Source organism: Sesamum indicum, unplaced genomic scaffold, assembly GCF_000512975.1.
Source record: "Sesamum indicum cultivar Zhongzhi No. 13 unplaced genomic scaffold, S_indicum_v1.0 scaffold00119, whole genome shotgun sequence".
NCBI classification, from domain to species: Eukaryota; Viridiplantae; Streptophyta; class Magnoliopsida; order Lamiales; family Pedaliaceae; genus Sesamum; species Sesamum indicum.
In genome coordinates, this window is record NW_011628048.1 from 367375 (window position 1) to 387445 (window position 20071).

General features: G+C 32.3%; 1 protein-coding gene and 1 pseudogene across 2 annotated transcripts; both read right to left on the bottom strand.

Annotated features, from left to right (window-relative positions):
- Nucleotides 1–769: 769 nt before the first annotated feature.
- On the bottom strand, nucleotides 770–3837 carry LOC105178984 (UPF0434 protein Daci_3569). Of its 2 annotated transcripts, none has more exons than XM_011102569.2 (3): nucleotides 3630–3834; nucleotides 3099–3408; nucleotides 770–1209 (listed from the first exon to the last, which is right to left on the bottom strand). In XM_011102569.2, exon 2 carries the CDS (start codon nucleotides 3351–3353, stop codon nucleotides 3102–3104), a length of 252 nt encoding a protein of 83 aa, XP_011100871.1. In that variant the 5' UTR covers nucleotides 3354–3408; nucleotides 3630–3834; the 3' UTR covers nucleotides 770–1209; nucleotides 3099–3101. The 2 variants fall into 2 exon arrangements, with proteins under 2 accessions (XP_011100871.1, XP_011100872.1); XM_011102570.2 differs by lacking the exon at nucleotides 770–1209 and adding an exon at nucleotides 1233–2683 and having other exon boundaries at nucleotides 3630–3837.
- Nucleotides 3838–7227: 3390 nt separating this feature from the next.
- LOC105178991 lies at nucleotides 7228–19592 on the bottom strand (annotated as a pseudogene).
- Nucleotides 19593–20071: the final 479 nt, after the last annotated feature.

The window sequence follows — 20071 nt, forward strand, 5'->3', positions numbered from 1 at the left end:
AGTTCATTACATGATAGTATAAATATCCATTTAAATTTTTTAACAATTTTTATACTCATTTAAGTTCATTTTATTATTTTATAAAGACCTATTTAAACTTTCATCATTTTTAAGTGGAAAAATAATAAGTGGTAACAGAAATTTAACAATACGCATTTAAGTTCATTTCCATTTTTTATAAAGACTCATTTAGAAACTTCATCATTTTTAAGTGGATTCTAGAAAAGGATGGGAAAAAAAAAACAATTAAAAGTAGAATATAGTAAGCGAAATTTAAATGGATTAGTAGAAATGATAAATTTTTAAATCGATCATTAAATATATGAAATGAATTTAAATAGATATTTAAAATTATCAAAAAAGTTTAAACTAATCTTTACTGATTCATGTAATGAACTTGAATTAGTAATTAAAAATAGTATAAAGTTCATTTTTGTACCACTAGTACTAAGCCTAGGATGGAGGAGACCATCAAGGAGTTGGTCGGATCACTTTAAACATACGGAAAAAAGACAAAGTAGGTGAGAATAAAACTTTCATTGAAAATGCTTTTCAATTAAACTTAAATATAAGGTTTCCGAATTCTAATCCTAGTGAAAAACAAGAAAAGAAAATCCTAAAAGTACGAAATGATACAAGAATTAGAGGAAGGGAAAACACGTCACATTGTATGTGCAAGATAACAAACAATGTTGAGAATGTTACTTTCACCGGAAACCCCAAGGCCAAAACTAAACGAGGTCTCGACATGTCCAAAAGAATTGCAAGCTTAAAAGAAATCGTCAAGCTCATTGAACTGAAAACTAATCAAATAAATAACTAATTATTCTACATATACAACTCAGCAGTAGAGACAGGAGAAGCTACTTTGTATGCTGATAGTCCGCTAGCCATTATATACATACAAAATCAAGGAAATTTTTAGGGCGTGGCCAAGTCCTTCAAGACATGCGTCAAACTAAGTGATAGCCACACGGAGTTGAAGGAAAAGTATTAGTTGCTATCAACACTAAAATAGAACGCATGTCAATAATAACGTCATGCACATTCCTAACCTTAGCACAAATCTTTTCAGTGGTGGCCAAATGGAGAAGGGATACACTCCACACTTTAGAGGAGAATTTGGAGGAGGATATACATCTGTTCATACCATGACGAAAAAAATCATTTCACCTTGTCGGACTTGAACAACCATCCCCATGTTCTCACCTGCTTGTTCGAAAAGGATCATTATTGAAAATGTTCATATCATCTTCATTAGCCAGATTGCATCGAAAAGTTGGTATCTCTAATCAGTTCAATTGACTCATTTTGAATACATGGGGTCCATGCATAGTAGCAATGAGATGCACAATCGCATAATTTTTTAATTTTAAAATTTCAATTTGGCTGATTTTAGCATCTCGGGACCTTAGCGAAACTTACATGTGAAGCATATGATGAACATGACTAAAAAAAATGTTTCTTAAATTGACATTATATTGACAAAGAACTGTGTACAACATATTACAACGAGAAAACAATTAGTCTGCAATAACCTATACTAACACGTTACCGGCAACAATTACTTTATCTACCATAGAAGCTGAGTATATATGCAATCAAGGAGATGGTAAGGGAAGCAATATAGCTTCAACTATGAACTTATCAAAAGCACAATCAAATACCTTGTGACAGCCGGAGTGCTATTCAGTATTTCAGTTGGCAAAGAATTAAAGCAAGTATCAAATACACGACTCCGACCGTCATAGTGCTATCTAGTTGGCAAAGTATTATGTTGGATATCATTTTTCTGCAAGTGATTGTAAGAAGGTAGACTAAAAATTAGTAGTTAATATTTTGATGCAAAAATTACAATTTCTTTCCTCTTTCCCCAACTTCATTTCTTTCTTCTTTCTCTTTCTGCCAATTGGAATAGCAAAAAAATTAAATTACAAATAAAAAGATCATCTCAACTAAGTGATTTAGTTGTTAGGCTTAATTTATCTAATAATTAGTGACTAATTATTTAAATTCTATTTTTCCTATTTGCAACTTAAAGCATTTGAAGGATGGAAAGATGCTAAATGTAATAGAAAGGACGGAAATCTCTGTTGGGAGAATTTTCTGTCACCAGTAACCATGCAAATGATGGGAGATACGAGAAATCAGTTTCTAGGTTTACTGTCAGGCATTGGTTTAGTAGATAAATCACAAGGTCCCAAGGCATATGTATAACCAATACAGTGATGGTTTGGAGATGGTATGTTCCATAGTGCTGGACTTTACCCAAATGTTGTGCAGTGCAAAAGACAAGGGAAGTGAACAGCATTCTACACTAAAGAAGTTGGGAAAGTTGACATTCATCCAGCTTCAGTCAATGCCGGCGTTCATATTTTCCCTGTTCCATACATGGTCTACAGTGAAAAGGTCAAAACCAGTAGCATATACATAAGAGATTCCACCAATATATCAGACTATATATGCTCTGGTGATGTTTGGTGGTAATCTTATTCCAAGCAAAGGCCGAGACCGCATTGAAATGCTTGGTGGATACCTTCACTTTTCTACATAAAAGACTGTATTGGACTCGATACAGAAATTGCGTGGAGAGCTGGATAAGCTTCTATCAGGGAAGATTGAGAAGCCAGGACTGGATATTATAGTGGAGGGAAAGGGTGTTGTTGCTGCTGCAGTCGAGTTGCTGCACGGTCAAGATGTGAATTAGACTTCACATCCTTACATGACTGCCGGTTAATGGGTATGACCATTACAACTTTTATACTATTATATTGGACACTGTGATGCAAATTTTGAGCTATATGTGTTTCTTCAAAAAATTACTCGGTGCACAACAGGAAACTAGAGGCCTTTAGCTACTCCAGGCATATTTGCGTAACAGGAAAATGGAAGTTCTATTTCCTCTTGCTTAAGAGTCGCAAGTACATTGGTGTATTCATTAACATTGTGATATTGATTAATTCCATCCAATGAAGAGAAGGATGCAAAAATGGGGAGAAAAAAGCAAAAAAAAAAAAAAGGAAATACAAGAAACAAAACAACTGCTACGAGACTCGTACTCCAATTGTGAGAATTTAGGGAAACAAGAGGGCGCTTACGTTTTAAACTGTCGAATCCCTCTCCTCTGAATCTTTTACATCGCCAGCATCGATAATCTTGGCATCGGCGGGCACAAGGAGAGGAATCCCATCGTCGATGGGATAAGAAACGCCGATGGAATCGCTGATGAGAGCATTGGTCTTCCGGCAGAGCCTTAAGGGCTGTTTGGAGAGTGGGCAGACAAGAATCTCAACAAGAGTGGTGCTTATTCCCACGCCGGCGCATCTCAGCAGCGATCCGCTCCCTCTCACCATCTTCTGTTCCTGGGTTTGAGTTTGGGTGCCGACTATAATTAGGGATCTGCACTACCTGGGTTTGAGTTTTAGTTCAATTTTAGTTCAATTTTCAACTTTTTAACTAGAAGCGAGTCGAGCTCGAGCTCGACACTGCATTCTCGAGCTCGAGCTCGAACTAAACAGCAACAGGAACAGAACTCATTTGACAGAATTCATTCCATTTATTTGACACAAAGCAAGGAAAATCTATGAATTAGCAAGCACCAATTCAAGAACATTACATGGAAGAATTACCTGGAAGCCGCACTCGTCGCTGTCCTCGTTGCCGACTTGCCCTTCTTGTTGCCGTGAATTTGGGGGCTAGGGTTCTAAGAGATGGGTTTGGGAAGAAATAAGAGGGGGGAAAGAATGGAGGTAGAAAGAGAAAGAGAGAGAGAAAGAAAAACGAAGAAGAAACGATGGGGAAGGAAGAGAAAGAAAGAAAAAGGAAGAAGAAACGATGGGGAAGAAATAAGAGGGGAAAGAATGGAGGTAGAAAGAGAGAGAGAGAGAGAGAGGAAGAAGAAACGATGAAAAGAAAGAGAAAGAGGGGTTTTTGATTTTTGGTATTATTATTATTATTATTATTATTATTATTATTTTAAATCATGATATCGAATTATAAAATTTTTACGTAGATATAGTTGAAATTAATATATGTTCACAATCTGCAAAATTTATATATTTATAAATGTTAGTATAACATTTATATAACTATCATCTTATATTATTGAATAACATGGGATAATCGGGCCATCAAAATTCAGAGCAGACCGTTAGATATGATAAAATTTATAAACAAATACATTTGATAAAGTTTTAGACTTATTGGATATACGGATGTCGAGATATCGTACTCGAATTACAAGAGTAATCATTCAAGACGGTGTATCGTTGAATGAGGCCATGTGATTTTAAATCATACCGTCTGATATGATCTAATGGATACAGTCTTGTACATATTTAAATTTCGTATGAATCAGGTGCCCGGATTTTAAGATATCTTAATTATTGATTAAACTTTTTAATCTCATTATATATATAATAAAATAATAATTAGAATTGTTCAACCATCATCATCATCATTATTATTATTATTTTAAATCATGAGATTGAATCATAAAATTTTTACATAGACATAGTTGAAATTAATATATGTTCACAACCTGCAAATTTTATATATTTATAAATGTTAGTATAACATTGATGTAACTATCATCTTACATTGTTGAACTATGGGGTAATCGGGCCATCAAAATTCAGATCAGACCGTTAGATATGATAAAACTTACAAAAAAATACATTTGATAAAGTTTTAGATTTATTGGTATACGGATGTCGAGATACCGTACTCAAAACATAAAAGTAATCATTCAAAATGGTATATCGTTGAATAAGGCCATGTGACTTTAAATTATATCGTCTGATATGATCTAATAGACACAGTCTTGTATATATTTAAATTTCGTATGAATCAGGTGCCTGGATTTTAAAATATCGTAATTATTGATTAAACTTTTTCATCTCATTATATAACAATAAAATAATAATTAGAATTGTTCGACCATCATATTATTATTGTTGTTGTTGTTGTCGTTGTTATTATTATTATTGTTATTATAATTTTTAGATTAATTCATAGAAATTACTAAATTTTAAATTTATAAATAATTAAAATTTATAAATGCATTACTTGTCAATTTAAAAAATATTAACGCAATACAACTATATATTATAATATAACATAAAGTTCTATATATCATATTAAATAATAATTTTAATTATAAAAAATATTATAATTTATTAAGTTAATTAAATTTATTTTTGTATAAAGATTAAATGTATAAATAAAAGTACCATAATTTATTATTATCCAAAATAAAATATATGATATTGATTAATAATTATAATATATGGTCAATTTAGATTATAAAATTGATCAAATATTAAATATAAAAATAAATATATAAAGAATTCAAAATATATATATATATATAAAAATTCACCAGCTCGCGAGCCTCCAGTGAGCTCGAGCTCGAGCTCGATAGGAGCTCGAGTTGCTCAAAGTCGAGCCGGCTCGCCGAGCTCGCGAGCCAGCTCGACTCATCTGCCACCCCAACTAGAACCCAAAATATCCACAAAAATTTCTATCTATTAAATTTTTTTTGAAGCAATATATTGCCTATTTCCAAATAGACTGATACTTAATGTTTGTGCGATGGTGTTTTCCATTTCAGGGTCTTTTTGTAAAATTAAATTTGGGTACTATTTATTACCATACTTTTTAATAAATTAAAAAATTTCTCAATTTTAATTCTATATGTCATTTAATTTAATAATTAATAGAAAAGTTAGGGACTGTTAGTCAACAAAAATATTTAAGCAAAAGATCTCTTGATTTCTCCATTAATTATTCTACGAAAAAATCACGTGAAAAACCAAAATGAAAAAGTTTCTAACATATAAGGTATAATATGAAAATATCAATATAAATAGAATTAAATTAAAAATGAATCTAATTTATTGGACTTAAAATAGGACTATTGAGTCAATGGACAACATCTAGTAGGGATATACTCTCATTAAAAATAACTAAACGTTGAAGGTTAGAAGGAAGTACACACGTGCATGCTCATCTGCACCTAGGTCCGGATGGAGGAACGTATAAAGTGAGTTTTGACATAAATGCGCATCCGCATCTACGTTGGGACAGAGGAAGACATGAAGTGAGCTTGACGTAAATGCTTATCCGCATGTAGGCCTGGAGGGAAGAAACTGAGCTTGTCGTAAATGCTCATCCGCATCTAGGTTTGGAGGGAGGAAGACATGGAGTAAGTGTGACGTGCGTGCTCATCCGCATCTAAGTTGAGGGGGCGGAAGGTGAGAAAAAAGTGAGCTTGTCTTGCATGAAAATCCGCATCTAGGTCTAGATGGTGTAAATCGAAAAACAAGTAAGTGTGACGTACATGCTCATTCGCGTCTAATTCCGGAGGGAGGAAACTGAAAAAGTAATGAGCATGATGTGCATGCTCTCCCATGTTTAGGTTTGGAGGGAGGAAGGTTGAGAAAGAAGTCAGCTTGACTTGCATGCTCATCCATGTCTAGGTACGGAGGGAGGAAAGTACGAGAGGTTTCATATTTCTCTAAATTCGAATAACCAAAAAATTGCAAGAAAGTTGAAATTTGTACATGGTTTTCAGTCTCATCAAATGAAACCTCCTTCAAAAGATTTTTGGTTTAAGGTTAGAGAATAACTAGGAAACACCCAACATATTAAAAGGATTAAAGGTAATTTTAGGCCTCTAACTTTAGGCAATTCTCATTTTAGTCCCCTAACTTACTAGGGTTCCATTTTAGTCCTCTATAACTTAAAAAAGCTCAATTTTGGTTGAAAATTTGCCTAAGTCACTGAAAAAGGTCACATAGCCTTCACGTGACTTTTTAAATTGGGGTTTCATTTTTATTGGATTAAAAAGTCACATGGCCTAACGGATTAAAGGCAATTTTAGTCCCCTAACATAAGCCAATTCTCATTTTAGTCCCGTAACTCACTAGGGTTCCAATTTAGTCCTCTATAACCTAAAAAAGTTCAATTTTGGTACACGTTTTTATTTCCACATCATCGCCACATCGTCGCCACGTGAGCTTTTTAAGCCAATAAAAATAAAACTCCCAATTTAAAAATATCACGTGAAGGCCATGTGACATTTTCCGGTGACCGAAGCAAATTTTCAATCAAATGTGTACCAAAATTGAGCTTTTTTAAGTTATAGAGGACTAAAATGGAACCTAGTAAGTTACGGGACTAAAATGAGAATCGCCTGATGTTAGATGACTAAAATTGCCTTTAATCCTATTTAAAATATACCTACAAAACAAGCAACCAGGGGGAACAGAAGAAGAGGATTGGACATCTTCTGAGTGATATGCTTACATTAAAGAAAAGCTCAAATATGAAGAACTGCTAGTTGTGAAAGAGGTAATTTCGAAAAACATTAATGAGCTATCGAAATGAACTATATGCCGGAAAGGTCCAAGTTAGACCAATATGGATTATGTTTGATACTTTAGAAAAAGATATTCCCACAATCCAGCAACACCATCATCATAAGAATGAAATATGACATGTGAAACATATATCTTGTAACTACAATATTATTAATTAATATGAACACAATATTTATGAAAATGTACTTGAAGGATATGCTGGTATTTAAGGAAAGATGGAATATCCAGGCAATGAAATAGCTTCCTTGTTTGAGCAGGCAGTGACTTTTGATACCAGACAATGTCCCCATCCTCTAGCTGCAATAACAGAAATCGAAAAGTTATCAAAATACAATCTTTGTCCTGACAAGATACTTGTGCTTGTGATTTTCATATACCTGGTTAGAGGTAAATGGAAGTCCTGTGTCAATGTATGCACACATGACTCTGGGATCAAACTTTATCTCCTCATAAGCAAAAAACACAAGATATCTTCACCATTTAAAATGTATTTGGGCATTTTGTGAAAGATATCTTAATATTTAAACTGTATATGTTCATTTTATGAAAGATATCTTCACCATTTAAAATGAATAAGTGCATCATATTTCATATGCATAGCAATCTTTAAGTCCTTGTAAAGAAATTGCATGTAACATGAGTTATGTTCATCTCCATGACATTTGACAGATGCAATAATAGCTCCATTTAATGAAAACATTTGCATGTGGGTTTCATTTTAAGTGTCAGCTAACAACAATCTATTAGTATAAGCAAATACTATCTCTTCCATTCATATATTGGAACAAACCTCGAAAAGTTTTATCTCTTCATTAGGAGCAGAGCCTGCAAGTTGATTTAACTTCTCTAGAATATCTGATAGCTTGTCATAGCTCTTGACAAAAAATCTTTTAGCATATCTGGTATGAAATGAGAATAGATTAAAGGCCAATAACATTCTTTTATCTTTACTCTTCAGAGAATTACTTGTGTCTATCCTTTCTATAGATATTTACTCCACATAGAACCTGATGGGAAAAAGGGGAACAAGAAAAGTACCTTAATTCTCCTTTCTTAGGCTCATAAAGCTTAAAGAGTAGTAAACTGTCATCACTTTTTTTATCAGGGAGAGCGCCGTCGCGCAAATCCTTAATCACAGTACAGAAATTTAATAAGACCAATGATGTAAAGAAAGGCCTTCAAAGCTCATTTACTGCATTCATTTGGAATTATCACGAATTACCTGTGCACGCTCTACTTCTAAAAACTACTGCAGCTCATCATTGGGATTCTTACTTGATAACCTCTTTAAATGGCTGACCTACAATCATATAACAATCTGAAATGAGGGAGACCACCAACCTTACAATCATATAGCCGACATTCAAAATGTTAAGTGTCTTCAATTTAGTACCCATGTAAGTAACTCCAAAGTGGAAGCGGTGTCGATTAAGATCAAAAGCAGAGCCAATCAATAAACTCTAATCACGCCTTCCACATATGTTTCTATATATCTGCAAGTTTTCTCTTTTTTTAAAATTTATATATTTTTAGTTTTACATTCATTTTATATAAATGGGATGATTATACAACCCTTCATTGAAATTTGATGTAATTATACATAAATTGTCTGTAGTTTGAAAAATTACACTTAGTAACAATACCTTTTATTTTCATCCAATAATTTAATCCCTCTACTAGTCAAAATGCATAGAATTTTGTTATATATTAGTAAAAGATATTTGAATGGAAAACTATATTTATCTGCAAATGACTTACTACATATTGCAGGTCAAACAAATTTTTTCTAGCAAAACAACCTTAATAAGGGTGAAGATATGCCTCCTCACATGCATTAGCGTGCATGAAGATATATAAGAGCAGTTTTGATGAAACCCATGATCAAGCTGCTTCAGACATCCCACAGGAACAGACATCACAAGTAGACGAAGAAGAAGAACAGTAGTTTCAGGACATAGCTTTATTTCCCTCTGTTCACAAAGTCGTGTTTTATAAAGTAGCAACTTTATGTATTCGTTAAGTGAATTAACAACTCAGTGGTTGTTATTGTTAGTTAGGCTTCTCTTGTATACAAGGACCCTTCATCCGTCCTCATTGGAGAAGATACACATAAATTTTCCTTCTGTAAATTGCTGCACAACCACTTCCCTATTATTAGTTTTTCTTCAAACTAAGATAATTAAGCAAGATCATCAGCTGAAGCCGAGTACCAAAGTATGGCCACTACCACCTGCGATGTAACATGGCTGGTGTACCTTCTGAAGAATTTAGGCATTGAAGTTAAGACTCCTATTCCCTTCTACTGTGACAACAAAGTCGCATTTCACATAATTGCAAATCCAGTGTTCCATGAGAGGACGAAGCACCTGGAAATAGACTGCCATGTGGTGCCTAACAAATTCAAGGAAGGATTAATTCAACCAACTTATGTGGTGTCAAAACAACAAATTGCAGGCGCCTTCACAAAGTCATTGTCTTGCAACTCTTTCCTCCATTTAAGATCCAAGCTATCCTTGGTCACCCTCAACCCAAGTCTATCTTGCAGGGGGGGGGGGTGATGAAACCCATGATTAAGCTGCTTCAGACATCCCACAAGAACATATGTCACAAGCAAAGGAAGAAGAAGAACAGTAGTTTCAGGACTTAGCTTTATTTCCCTCTGTTCACAAAGTCATGTTTTATAAAGTAGCAAATTTATGTATTCGTTAAGTGAATTAACAACTCAGTGGTCGTTATTGTTAGTTAGGCTTCTCTTGTATATAAGGACCCTTCATCTGTCCTCATTGGAGAAGATACACAGAAATTTTCCTTCTGTAAATAGCTGCACAACCACTTCTCTGTTACTAGTTTTTCTTCAAACTGAGATCAATTCTTGATTCTTATTCAACAAGTTTAAATAGAAAAAAAATTATGTGACCCACAATAAATCAGTAATAACTCAATCAAAGGTAAATATGAATTTTCATTCAATTTTGTTTTGCTAATATCAGCACGTTTGGTGAATTATGACTAACGGGGAGAACTGTTTGTTAGATCAAAATAAAATCAGAAGTAATAGATGTAATTTTTCAAATCATATAGTTTATGTATAATTATACCAAACTTAAAGAAAAGGCGGTCTAATTATCCCTAAATAAATACATATTTAATACTATAATGTAAAATATATTAGAATTATGTTCAATGAATATCTTATTTTTTGAATTCTATAAAATAATCTGATAATTTAACTTATACATTTACTAAAGTTATGATTAATAAATGGTTTAGTATTTTTTATGTTGTTGTATACATTGAGATATAATACTACTTGTTCTTCTATTTTATTTTTCATAATTAACAAAATAATAATTTAAATTGCTATAGCAGTATCTTAATTATTTCATAATCAGTTTGGTTTTATTTTTAGAAAATTATGTTTTCAATTACATATATATATATATTATTAAACAATTTTGTTATATAATTAATTCAGAACAAAAAACATTTGTAAGATAATCTTCTCTATAGTATTTAAAAATTCCAAGAGAATACTGAATATTTTTATATGTTTTATGCTTTATTAATAAAATATGTAAATGAGCAAATTATGTATAAATATTTACATAATTTAATTTGTATCTTTACACATCTTTGCTAACTAAACTAATCTATTTTGTATAATTAGCATAAGTAAGAAATTTTTAAAATTTTATAATTTGTAATAATTGATTAGTAAAAATATTTAAATATTATTATACATTCAATTTCATATTAATTGCCATTATACTTTCATAATTTATTAACTAGTTTTGATTAAAAAAATGTATATTTAAAAATATTTTTACGATTAAACATAAGGTAAACCTTTCTTTTGTTTGTGTAATATGTTTAATAAATATTCTTAAATACATTAATATTTTAAAGTTATCTTCCCAATCAAATTTTAAATTTTCTTAATAAATAACCTTCAGTTCGAACTTAGTTTTTCCTTTTCAAGTTATGTCGAGCCCGAACTTGAGCTTGAATCTTAAAATTTTGTCGAACTCATACCCTTAGAATTACCCAAAAGAAAATAGAAAACAAGAAGCCAATGCTGTATATTACCCAACACGACTCGAACAACATTATTTTATTATAATTCTTGTTGCATCTTCTATTTTGTTTCACATATACATATCACGTGTATAAAGATTATGTTATTAATTTTATCTAAGGAAAAGATTTTATACATGTCAAAATATATATTTGAGACTAAATAGAAGATGCAACAGGAGTAGAAAATCCAATGTGAACACAACCAGGAAACACCGCATAATGATGTGGCAAAAGTGATAAAAAATATAATTAAGAAGCATAAGATGTTTACGGTGTAAGGACTCCTCTAGGAGTGTCAATGGCCGATTAGGACGATGATTTTTATTTTGGTGCTTTCCCCATAGCCAGAAAAGCTGGAAGTACACTGGTGCAAGAAATTCTATGGTGATCTCTTCCTGTCAATCATCTTCAATTTTAGCTAATACGAACACAGTACAAGTATGGGAAAATAAAATTTTTCTTCCCATAAAATAAAGCCGTCCACTTTTGGTCCCATTGGTCATAGGACTATCACTTTTGGTCGCTAGCTTTCAAAACTTCGCACTTTTAGTCTCATGACACCTTTTCATTAGATAATTACCGAAAAAAACTACGTGATAGTTAAGTGCATGGGAACAAAAGTGCTGTATTTTTAACTTCAGAGTAAAGTGAGAGTCATGTAACCAAGGGACCAAAAGTATAAAGGCCCAACGACCACGTGTTTTCATTAAAATATCTAACAGAAAGGTGTAATAAGACCAAAAGTATTATTTTCCTATGTTACAGGGACAAAGGTGAGAATTCCATAATCAATGTGACAAAAAGTAGAAAGACCCTAAATTACGAAACGAGAAATATTATTTTCCCAGCATAGTACAAGTGACAAAAGAGTCAAAAGAACTACAACTTTAATTACATTATGGATATTTAAGGAATAGTAGAATGCTAAATGATTAATATTACCAACTTACGGGACGAAACATGCTATTTTCCCGACATAGTACAAGTAACAACAAGAATAAATACAACAACAACTAAAACGTTAAATGGTTAAAATTACTAAAAAAGAACATGCTTCACAAGAAGAACAAAAGTGTACTCCCATAAGAGTAAATGATATTGGACACAGGCTAATCATGTGCAGAGGGAAAAAATTCAATTACATACATAAACAAACAGATTTTACAATAAAAAAAGTTCCAATTGATAGCTTAGTGAACTAATAAGGTTGATTTTTGTTATTGGTTCTTCTCTGCCATAGAGGGAGATTAAATTTCCTAGTGCAGTTGTTAGTTACAAATTCTATTAGATTCAAGTATACACGACATGTGTATAAAATCCTTCCTTAAATGAAATTAATCACGTAATCTTATATTAAGGTGTGTATGTATGTTATGGAATAAAAACTACAACCTGAATTGTAATAGAAAATTAAATCATTATAAAAGGACACAACAACTGTTAAGATTATGAGAACATAACTTCAATAAATTGAAAATACTTATACACCTTAAAAGTGTGAAATGGTTTAAGCTTCTGAACAAAAAAACTTCTAACTTTGGCATGATCCACTAAATCAAAACATATATCCTTTCCAATCTGCCTTGCAAACTCTTCATCAATCACAACCTAAAGACATCACCATCGTTATCTAATTAAAAATCTGTTTAAAATGGAGATAATGAAATAGTAAAACTGTTAGTATGTAGAATAACTATCAATATAATTTACCTTGACAATCATGTACATATTAGCTTCTGCTCTTTTTTTCTTCTTTAGTTCTTTCTCTTTTTGCTCCCTCTTCAACCTCTCCTACACGAACAAATAATTTTACTAATGTGAAACATATAGAAAAAAGACTAACAGGGTGTTTGGTTAAGCTTATAAGCATATGATCGATAAGCTCTTGAGAACCATTTAGTAATTTTTTTTTTGAAGAGCTCATGAGATCCTACGTAAAATGTTTTGGATCTTATAAGCTCTTTAACAAAAGGTTAACTTCACCTATCTTGTTTTTAAAATATCTTATAAGTTCTTCAAATAATGTCCAAAAAATAAAAACACACTCATAATTTTGTTAGTATTTCAGTTTTAACCTTCATATAATTTACATCCCCCCAAAACAAAATTATCTATTTGTATAATTTTAAATTCTAAGAGTTTGATGAATTTTTTGGTTATTATTACAGTATAAAAAGCTTAGGGTAAATTATATTTTGTTAAACGAACTACGCCCATTTTTACACTAAACTATAGAAATTTTTTTTTGTGTCAACTTACCATATCAACTTTGCGAAATTAGTACTTTGCCATATATGATCGTTCTTTTATTGATTTTATGCCGGAAGAACATTGCATGTTGTGCATATGTGAAAAATATCACATCACATAACCCCTTAAACATCACATACACACTGCATGTGAAGTTTTTTCGATAAAAAACTTGGTTGGGAAATAGTTATAAATGGCAAACTGTAAAATTGTATAAAGTTAAGATGGTAAGTTGATACAAAAAAGTTTGGATGCCAATGTGTAAAAACAGTCATATTACGGATGATAAATTGTAATTAATCCAAAAGCTTATTATGTCTCACACTCTAATGTCATACAATCTCAAGCATCATATTTATCCAAATAATTTAAGAACTTATTTTTAAAATAAGAATAAATATCTATAAAATCTTAAAATATCTTATAAGATCTAGAAGTATAAGATGTTTGAACTAAACATAGCCAAACACCGTCTAAGTTTCTTTTATTAAAGCAAAAATGACTTCAGCTGATTTTTGATCAAACCTTAAGACGCTGAGAAATATCTCTGTCATCAATGTTGCACAACATTTTATCCTTGTCACTTTCACGTATGTACACCAGCAAATAGGCATTAGACTGCCTCGTAAACTTGAGGGGGCCATTATCTGGATTTGTCATCATTACATGCTGTCAAGACATAAATGAAAAGTTAATAAAGTATCAACAAGTTTTAACAAAAGCAGAAAAAATGAAAGGAAAACTTACTTCTTCTACACCTCCATAAATCTCATCTAAAGCCTTTATTATATCTTCTTTTGTCACTCGTTTATCATCGAATTTATATCTGAAACCATTCAGAATGATATTCTTTATGTAGTTTGCAATGAGAGATCTACATGTAATCTATTGCTAAAAGCAGAAAATTTGCATTTTTACGTCTCAAGAAAATAGCATTTTTGGTCCCATATGTTTGGGCTTTTTCCAAATAGTCCCATTCATTGTGATTCTCTCACATTGCATCCCATAAGTTCAAGATTTTCTCATTTTTAGTCCTCATCATACTTTTTCGTCCAATAATTAATGGAGCTGTTAGAAGGTTTTCAAGGGGGTTTATGAGGGTTCCATTAATTATTGGACAAAAATGTACTTAAGGATTAAAATTGAGAAAATTTTCAACTTATAGGATACAATGTGAGAAAATCGTAATCAATGGGACTAAGTGAAAAAGGACCTAATATATTGCATGACAAGCCTTATTTCTATTAAATTTATTTCATAAAAAAATTTTAATAGTGTACCAAAATCGCAAAGAGGCTAACTTGTAGGACCTGAAATCAATTTTTTCCTAAAAAGCATTAGTTATTGGCCTAATAAAAACATAGTGTGTCAAATGAAACTAGTTAAGTTTAAGCTTCTCAGACAATACAAAGCTAAAGAACATTTACAAATATAGATATGCAATTTTTTATGGATTAAATTCCATAACTAACTCAATACCACTGGTTGGATAGAGTTGGCCATATGAAAGCATAACAGTGTCCGTCGTGCACACCACCACTATGGACGAAAACACTACAAAGAATGAAAATAGTCAGAATGAAAATGTAACCTAAAGTTTTGCAAGTGTGAAGAATAAGAGAATCTAGAGATGTTGCAATTTGAATAAGAAAATAATCCCAATGGTCATTTTTTGCTGGAACAAAATTTTTGTCCTATATTTTTTGAATTTTTGCATTTTAGTTCTTTATCTTACTAGACTTGCAAATAGGTCCTATCGCTTTCAATTTTTTTACAATTTTGGTCCATACCAATGGGAGTCAAAGTCCAAATTAAAGAAGAAGCATGCATGAGGAATATGTTTTTCTCCGGCAACATTTACAAACTCCGGTGATTGCAGAACCATAATTAAAAAAATTTATAAGTTTACATGACATATTTGCTACACTGGAAGACTAAATGACTAAACCGTTATAATGCAAAAGATACAGGATGAAAAAGGCTTTTAAGCTGAATAAAGTATAAAGAAAGGATTTTCCATACAAATATTGCAGGTGTTAAAACTTCTACTTGCCCGAACAAATTAAAATGGGGTGGTAGAAACATCTATTTACTAACCTGTGAAGTGTATAGAGGTTGCGCACTCTTCTATTAGCCTCAGGTGACAAGTATCTTCCATTATCTCTATCCAGATCAAGTTCAAGAGGAAACTCATAGCAGTCATTTATGTACATGTCATCAACATCAAATAAAAAATCATTCATATTACAAGAAACCCAACTTGGATATGACTATTAATGCACCAATTAGTCAAAGCTTCAATAGGTAGCCAGAACTCCTTTTGTGGCACATAATTTATTTTATTTTATTTTATTTATTTTGTTTAGTCAGACATTTGAAAATCCAAAAAGACATCCCCTTAGCATATTCCGACCAAATTTGGGGACTCTGATTGCTAGAGCCCTGAAATTGCACAAATAATAATAGTTAATTTCACTAAATTACCACCTCCATATATGGGTGTCGTAAAAGTGCCATCCTCTAACATGAAGACCAAAATTTCAATTTAGGCTATTGGATGTTTGTCATTAGTCTTGATAGGACATACCCAAGCGATAAATTTGACTATCATAAGAAGGCTACTTTTTATTGTATTTGCTTCTAGTAAGAGAAAACTTGTCTAACGTGCACTCTTGATAGTAATATATGTTATAGAACAAGAACAAAGCTATTATCTAACCAATCTTCTTAAGCTGCACACTGAAAGAGGTAAGACTTAGCCAATTTGTACACTTTTTGCTCTAATCTTTACATTGTATTCACCAGTACAGTATGATAACAAAAACTTGCCAATCATGCATCTCATAAGTTGGAAGAGAAGATTAACTTCTAACCTTTACCATACCATCCCGAACAAACTCGTATTCAAATCGTTTTATGTGAAGCTGCAGCATTGGTGGGAAGTCAGTAAACAAGACCCCTTGCTTAGCATCCTGAAATAAGAAAATCATCAATCTTAAGGTGGTCCTTTGACAAGACACAAATAATATGCTAAGGAATAAAATTTTAAAGAAAAACAAGCATGTCCTCCTGACAAAAGAATCATGCAACTGACACTCAAACATCAATACGCTAGTGAGGAAAAAGGTTAAAATGATCATTATATTTATGAAAAATTGCAATGATAAATACCATTGTTGTTTAAAAACTTACTAGTAATCCCTGATATTTGATGAATTTATGTAATCCTTGGATGGAGACGGAAAAAATATCTACTTTTTTCTGGATTTTTTTTCTTTTTGAGAAATAATAAAATAAGTTGACAAGGTTAAATGTTCTTCTTGCCCTTCAAGCTTATTAAATATGTTTCAATATTTTTAAAAATAAATAAAAGATTTCATAGACCATAAGGTATTTTGATCTAAGCACCATCAAAAGATTGATTGAAATCTAATGAGGTCTAATGAAATATGTTAATTATTTGTTGGATGTTAAAATCAGGTAGTATTCATAAATTTTCAAATAACAAGGGGTTAATTTTAATTTTGTAAAACTTCAGGAGAGCTCTTTATAATACCTTTATATATTTAACTAAACTAACAAGTAAATTAAGTTAGCCTACTCACCTGCAAACCATATTGCCCACCATGATATCTGTTATCACCATCGAGATGTTCAACTACAACATACTTATCACATGAAGCATAGACATCATGACATCCCTTGACATCAAGCTGAAGATCTACCGCATAGAGGACACAAAAATTTATAAAATGAATTTAAAGCCTAAGGGCTAAATAGATTAACTACAAGTACCACAGAATGACTCCTTCCATAACAGTTCTCTAATAATGGTAAGAGGATAACAATTAGTTAAGAAGAATTCAAAAGTTTTTAATCAAATTGACAGTAGTAGTATTCTATTTCTAGTGGACCTTCATTTTTTCTTCAAGCTTCTCACATAGGACTATATTTAGTTCGTGTACATCATGTTGCAGGAAAGCATCATGTGTATCCCACCCAAAGGATCTTGTCAAATCTTTTATTGCAACACTGCTTTCACTGTGTTGAAACTTGTAAAATAAGCTTTGAAGGGCCATAGGTATACTTGTCAATGACTCATCATTAACACTAGTTGTGATGTGCTATACAACCTGAATAAGAATCAAAGATATCATCAACTCCCTAAGAAACTTCCATACATGATGATCGAGTTGGAAATTTTGTAGGAGGATCAGCGATCACGATCCCACCACGTCGTCCTTGATCTCGCTCAATTCCTGTGGATCAAATAACACGTCAAGCTAGTCGGGAAGGTCCCCGACAAAGATGCTCCGACGCTCAAGGTTGAATATAGATCGAAAGATATAATCAAGGATATTTAGGTTGCATAAATGTATCAACATTACCTTCTTGTGGTCTGAATTCTATATATTTATACAGCTAGAACCTACTATAATGAGCTGCCATGTGTCATGATTATGGGTATTGAGTCTTTAATCAGACGACCCATCGCTAGTTAAGAGCTAGGATCGCGCTCGGAGCCAAAATCCATGATCTTGGCCGTGAATCATGCTCACGAATTTCTCTCTTCTTGCCATAACTAAAGATAAGTTGACTTAGTGGTGCGAAATCCTGTTTTTACCCTTAATGAAGGTTATATTGGTCATTCAGTATTTTCCCCATCATCACATGAAAACAAATCATGATATACAACCAGATAGTCCTTCGAATGAGATCCTTAACCTTTCTGAAATAGGCAATATGGAACAATATCTGGAGAAGTGAGTTCATATAACAGGTGGCTCCTTGGTTCCTAAGTCCAACATAACTAGTATCCCTTTTTGAATTATATAAATATTGGTCCGTAGCTTTGTAGACAGCAATCTTAGCATCAATCACACAGATGTCATTGACTATAAAACCTCGACTTGTATCATAAAGGTCGTTAAGTGGCATAAAGGATGTGAAAACCCAATCACTTTCCCTAGTATTAAGTTGGTGTTTTGTTTCTACATGGTATAAAAGTAAGTGCAGATGAGCAGATAAAACGAACTGAGCATCCAAAGAAAAAACATGAAGAAAGAAGAACAAATGCATGTTAGAGAATTATACATATACTATGAGATCCATAAAAATGAAACAAAATCTTAGTATGTATAAAGGGTACTTGCTCAACATATAAGCTTAATTTCATCTATATATATAAAAGGAAAATTCTCATGATTAGACATTCAGCATTGCATCAATAAGGGTAAAGATGAGATTAAAGCCCATATAATGAATAGCAAAATCACTATGTTGTAGAGGATGATAATTACTTCTCGTCTGACCAAATTAATGGAAGCATTTAGATATTACAATTCTACTTGAGTACCTTTTCTAGGGTAAATTATATTTTCGGTCCTATAAATGGACATGTTTTTAATTTTAGTCCCACACTCAGTTCAATTCGCACATTTAGTCCCATATGTGTATTTTGTTTTCAATTTCTGGACCAAAGGGGGGATTTCGTTACAAAATCGGGGTTGGCGCTAAGTTTTTAATGGAATCCCCCCTTTGGTCCTGAAATCGAAAAAAAATCCACCTATGGGACTAAATGTGCGAATTAACTTGAGTATGGGACTAAAATTGAAAATAGGTCCACTTATGGGACCAAAAATATAATTTACCCCCTTTTCTAATTCAATTGCTGCTATGAAATTTATTAACAACAGTCAAACTGAAGTGTGCATATCTGCTCCAACCATATGGTAAATTAGCTGAGTCAATAAATCCCATATACATGGATAGACCCTGTCCGTCGTGCTTCCAAACCAATAAAGAAATCACACTTGTTTTCTAATGGAGAAGGAGGTCTATACGCACCTCGTTGTGGCTCGGTGAAGAAGGCGTCAGAGGCATTGAGAAGAATGCAGGTGTAGTTCTGTATGGAATTAACTAAAATGAAGTGAATTTAATGGAGCTTGTTGCCAGTGCGCAGGAAAAATAGAGAGAGAATTTGGATAGAGAATGATGGTGCATACGCTGGGGAGTTTGGCCAACTTGGATTTTCAAGGTTTTTTGAAAATTTCATGTGAAACGGAAAGGAGGCATCAAAAGACAAAATCTTAACTCGGATTAGGAGGAATTTATCACAGTAAAAATATTGTACAAATTCACCAAACTTTCACATGGCACCCCATATCATTCTACCCAAATTATTATGCCTCCCCTAGGTTTTGTATTGTTTATAAAATTAGTTATTTTATTTTTAAAATGAGAAAAAGAAAATTCTTGAATCTTGATGGGTGAAAATATTTTTTGTATGTTTAATTGACGTGCATTAAATAATTGATTATTGTTTTATAGATATAGTGATTTTGTTTTTATTTGTTTAAAAT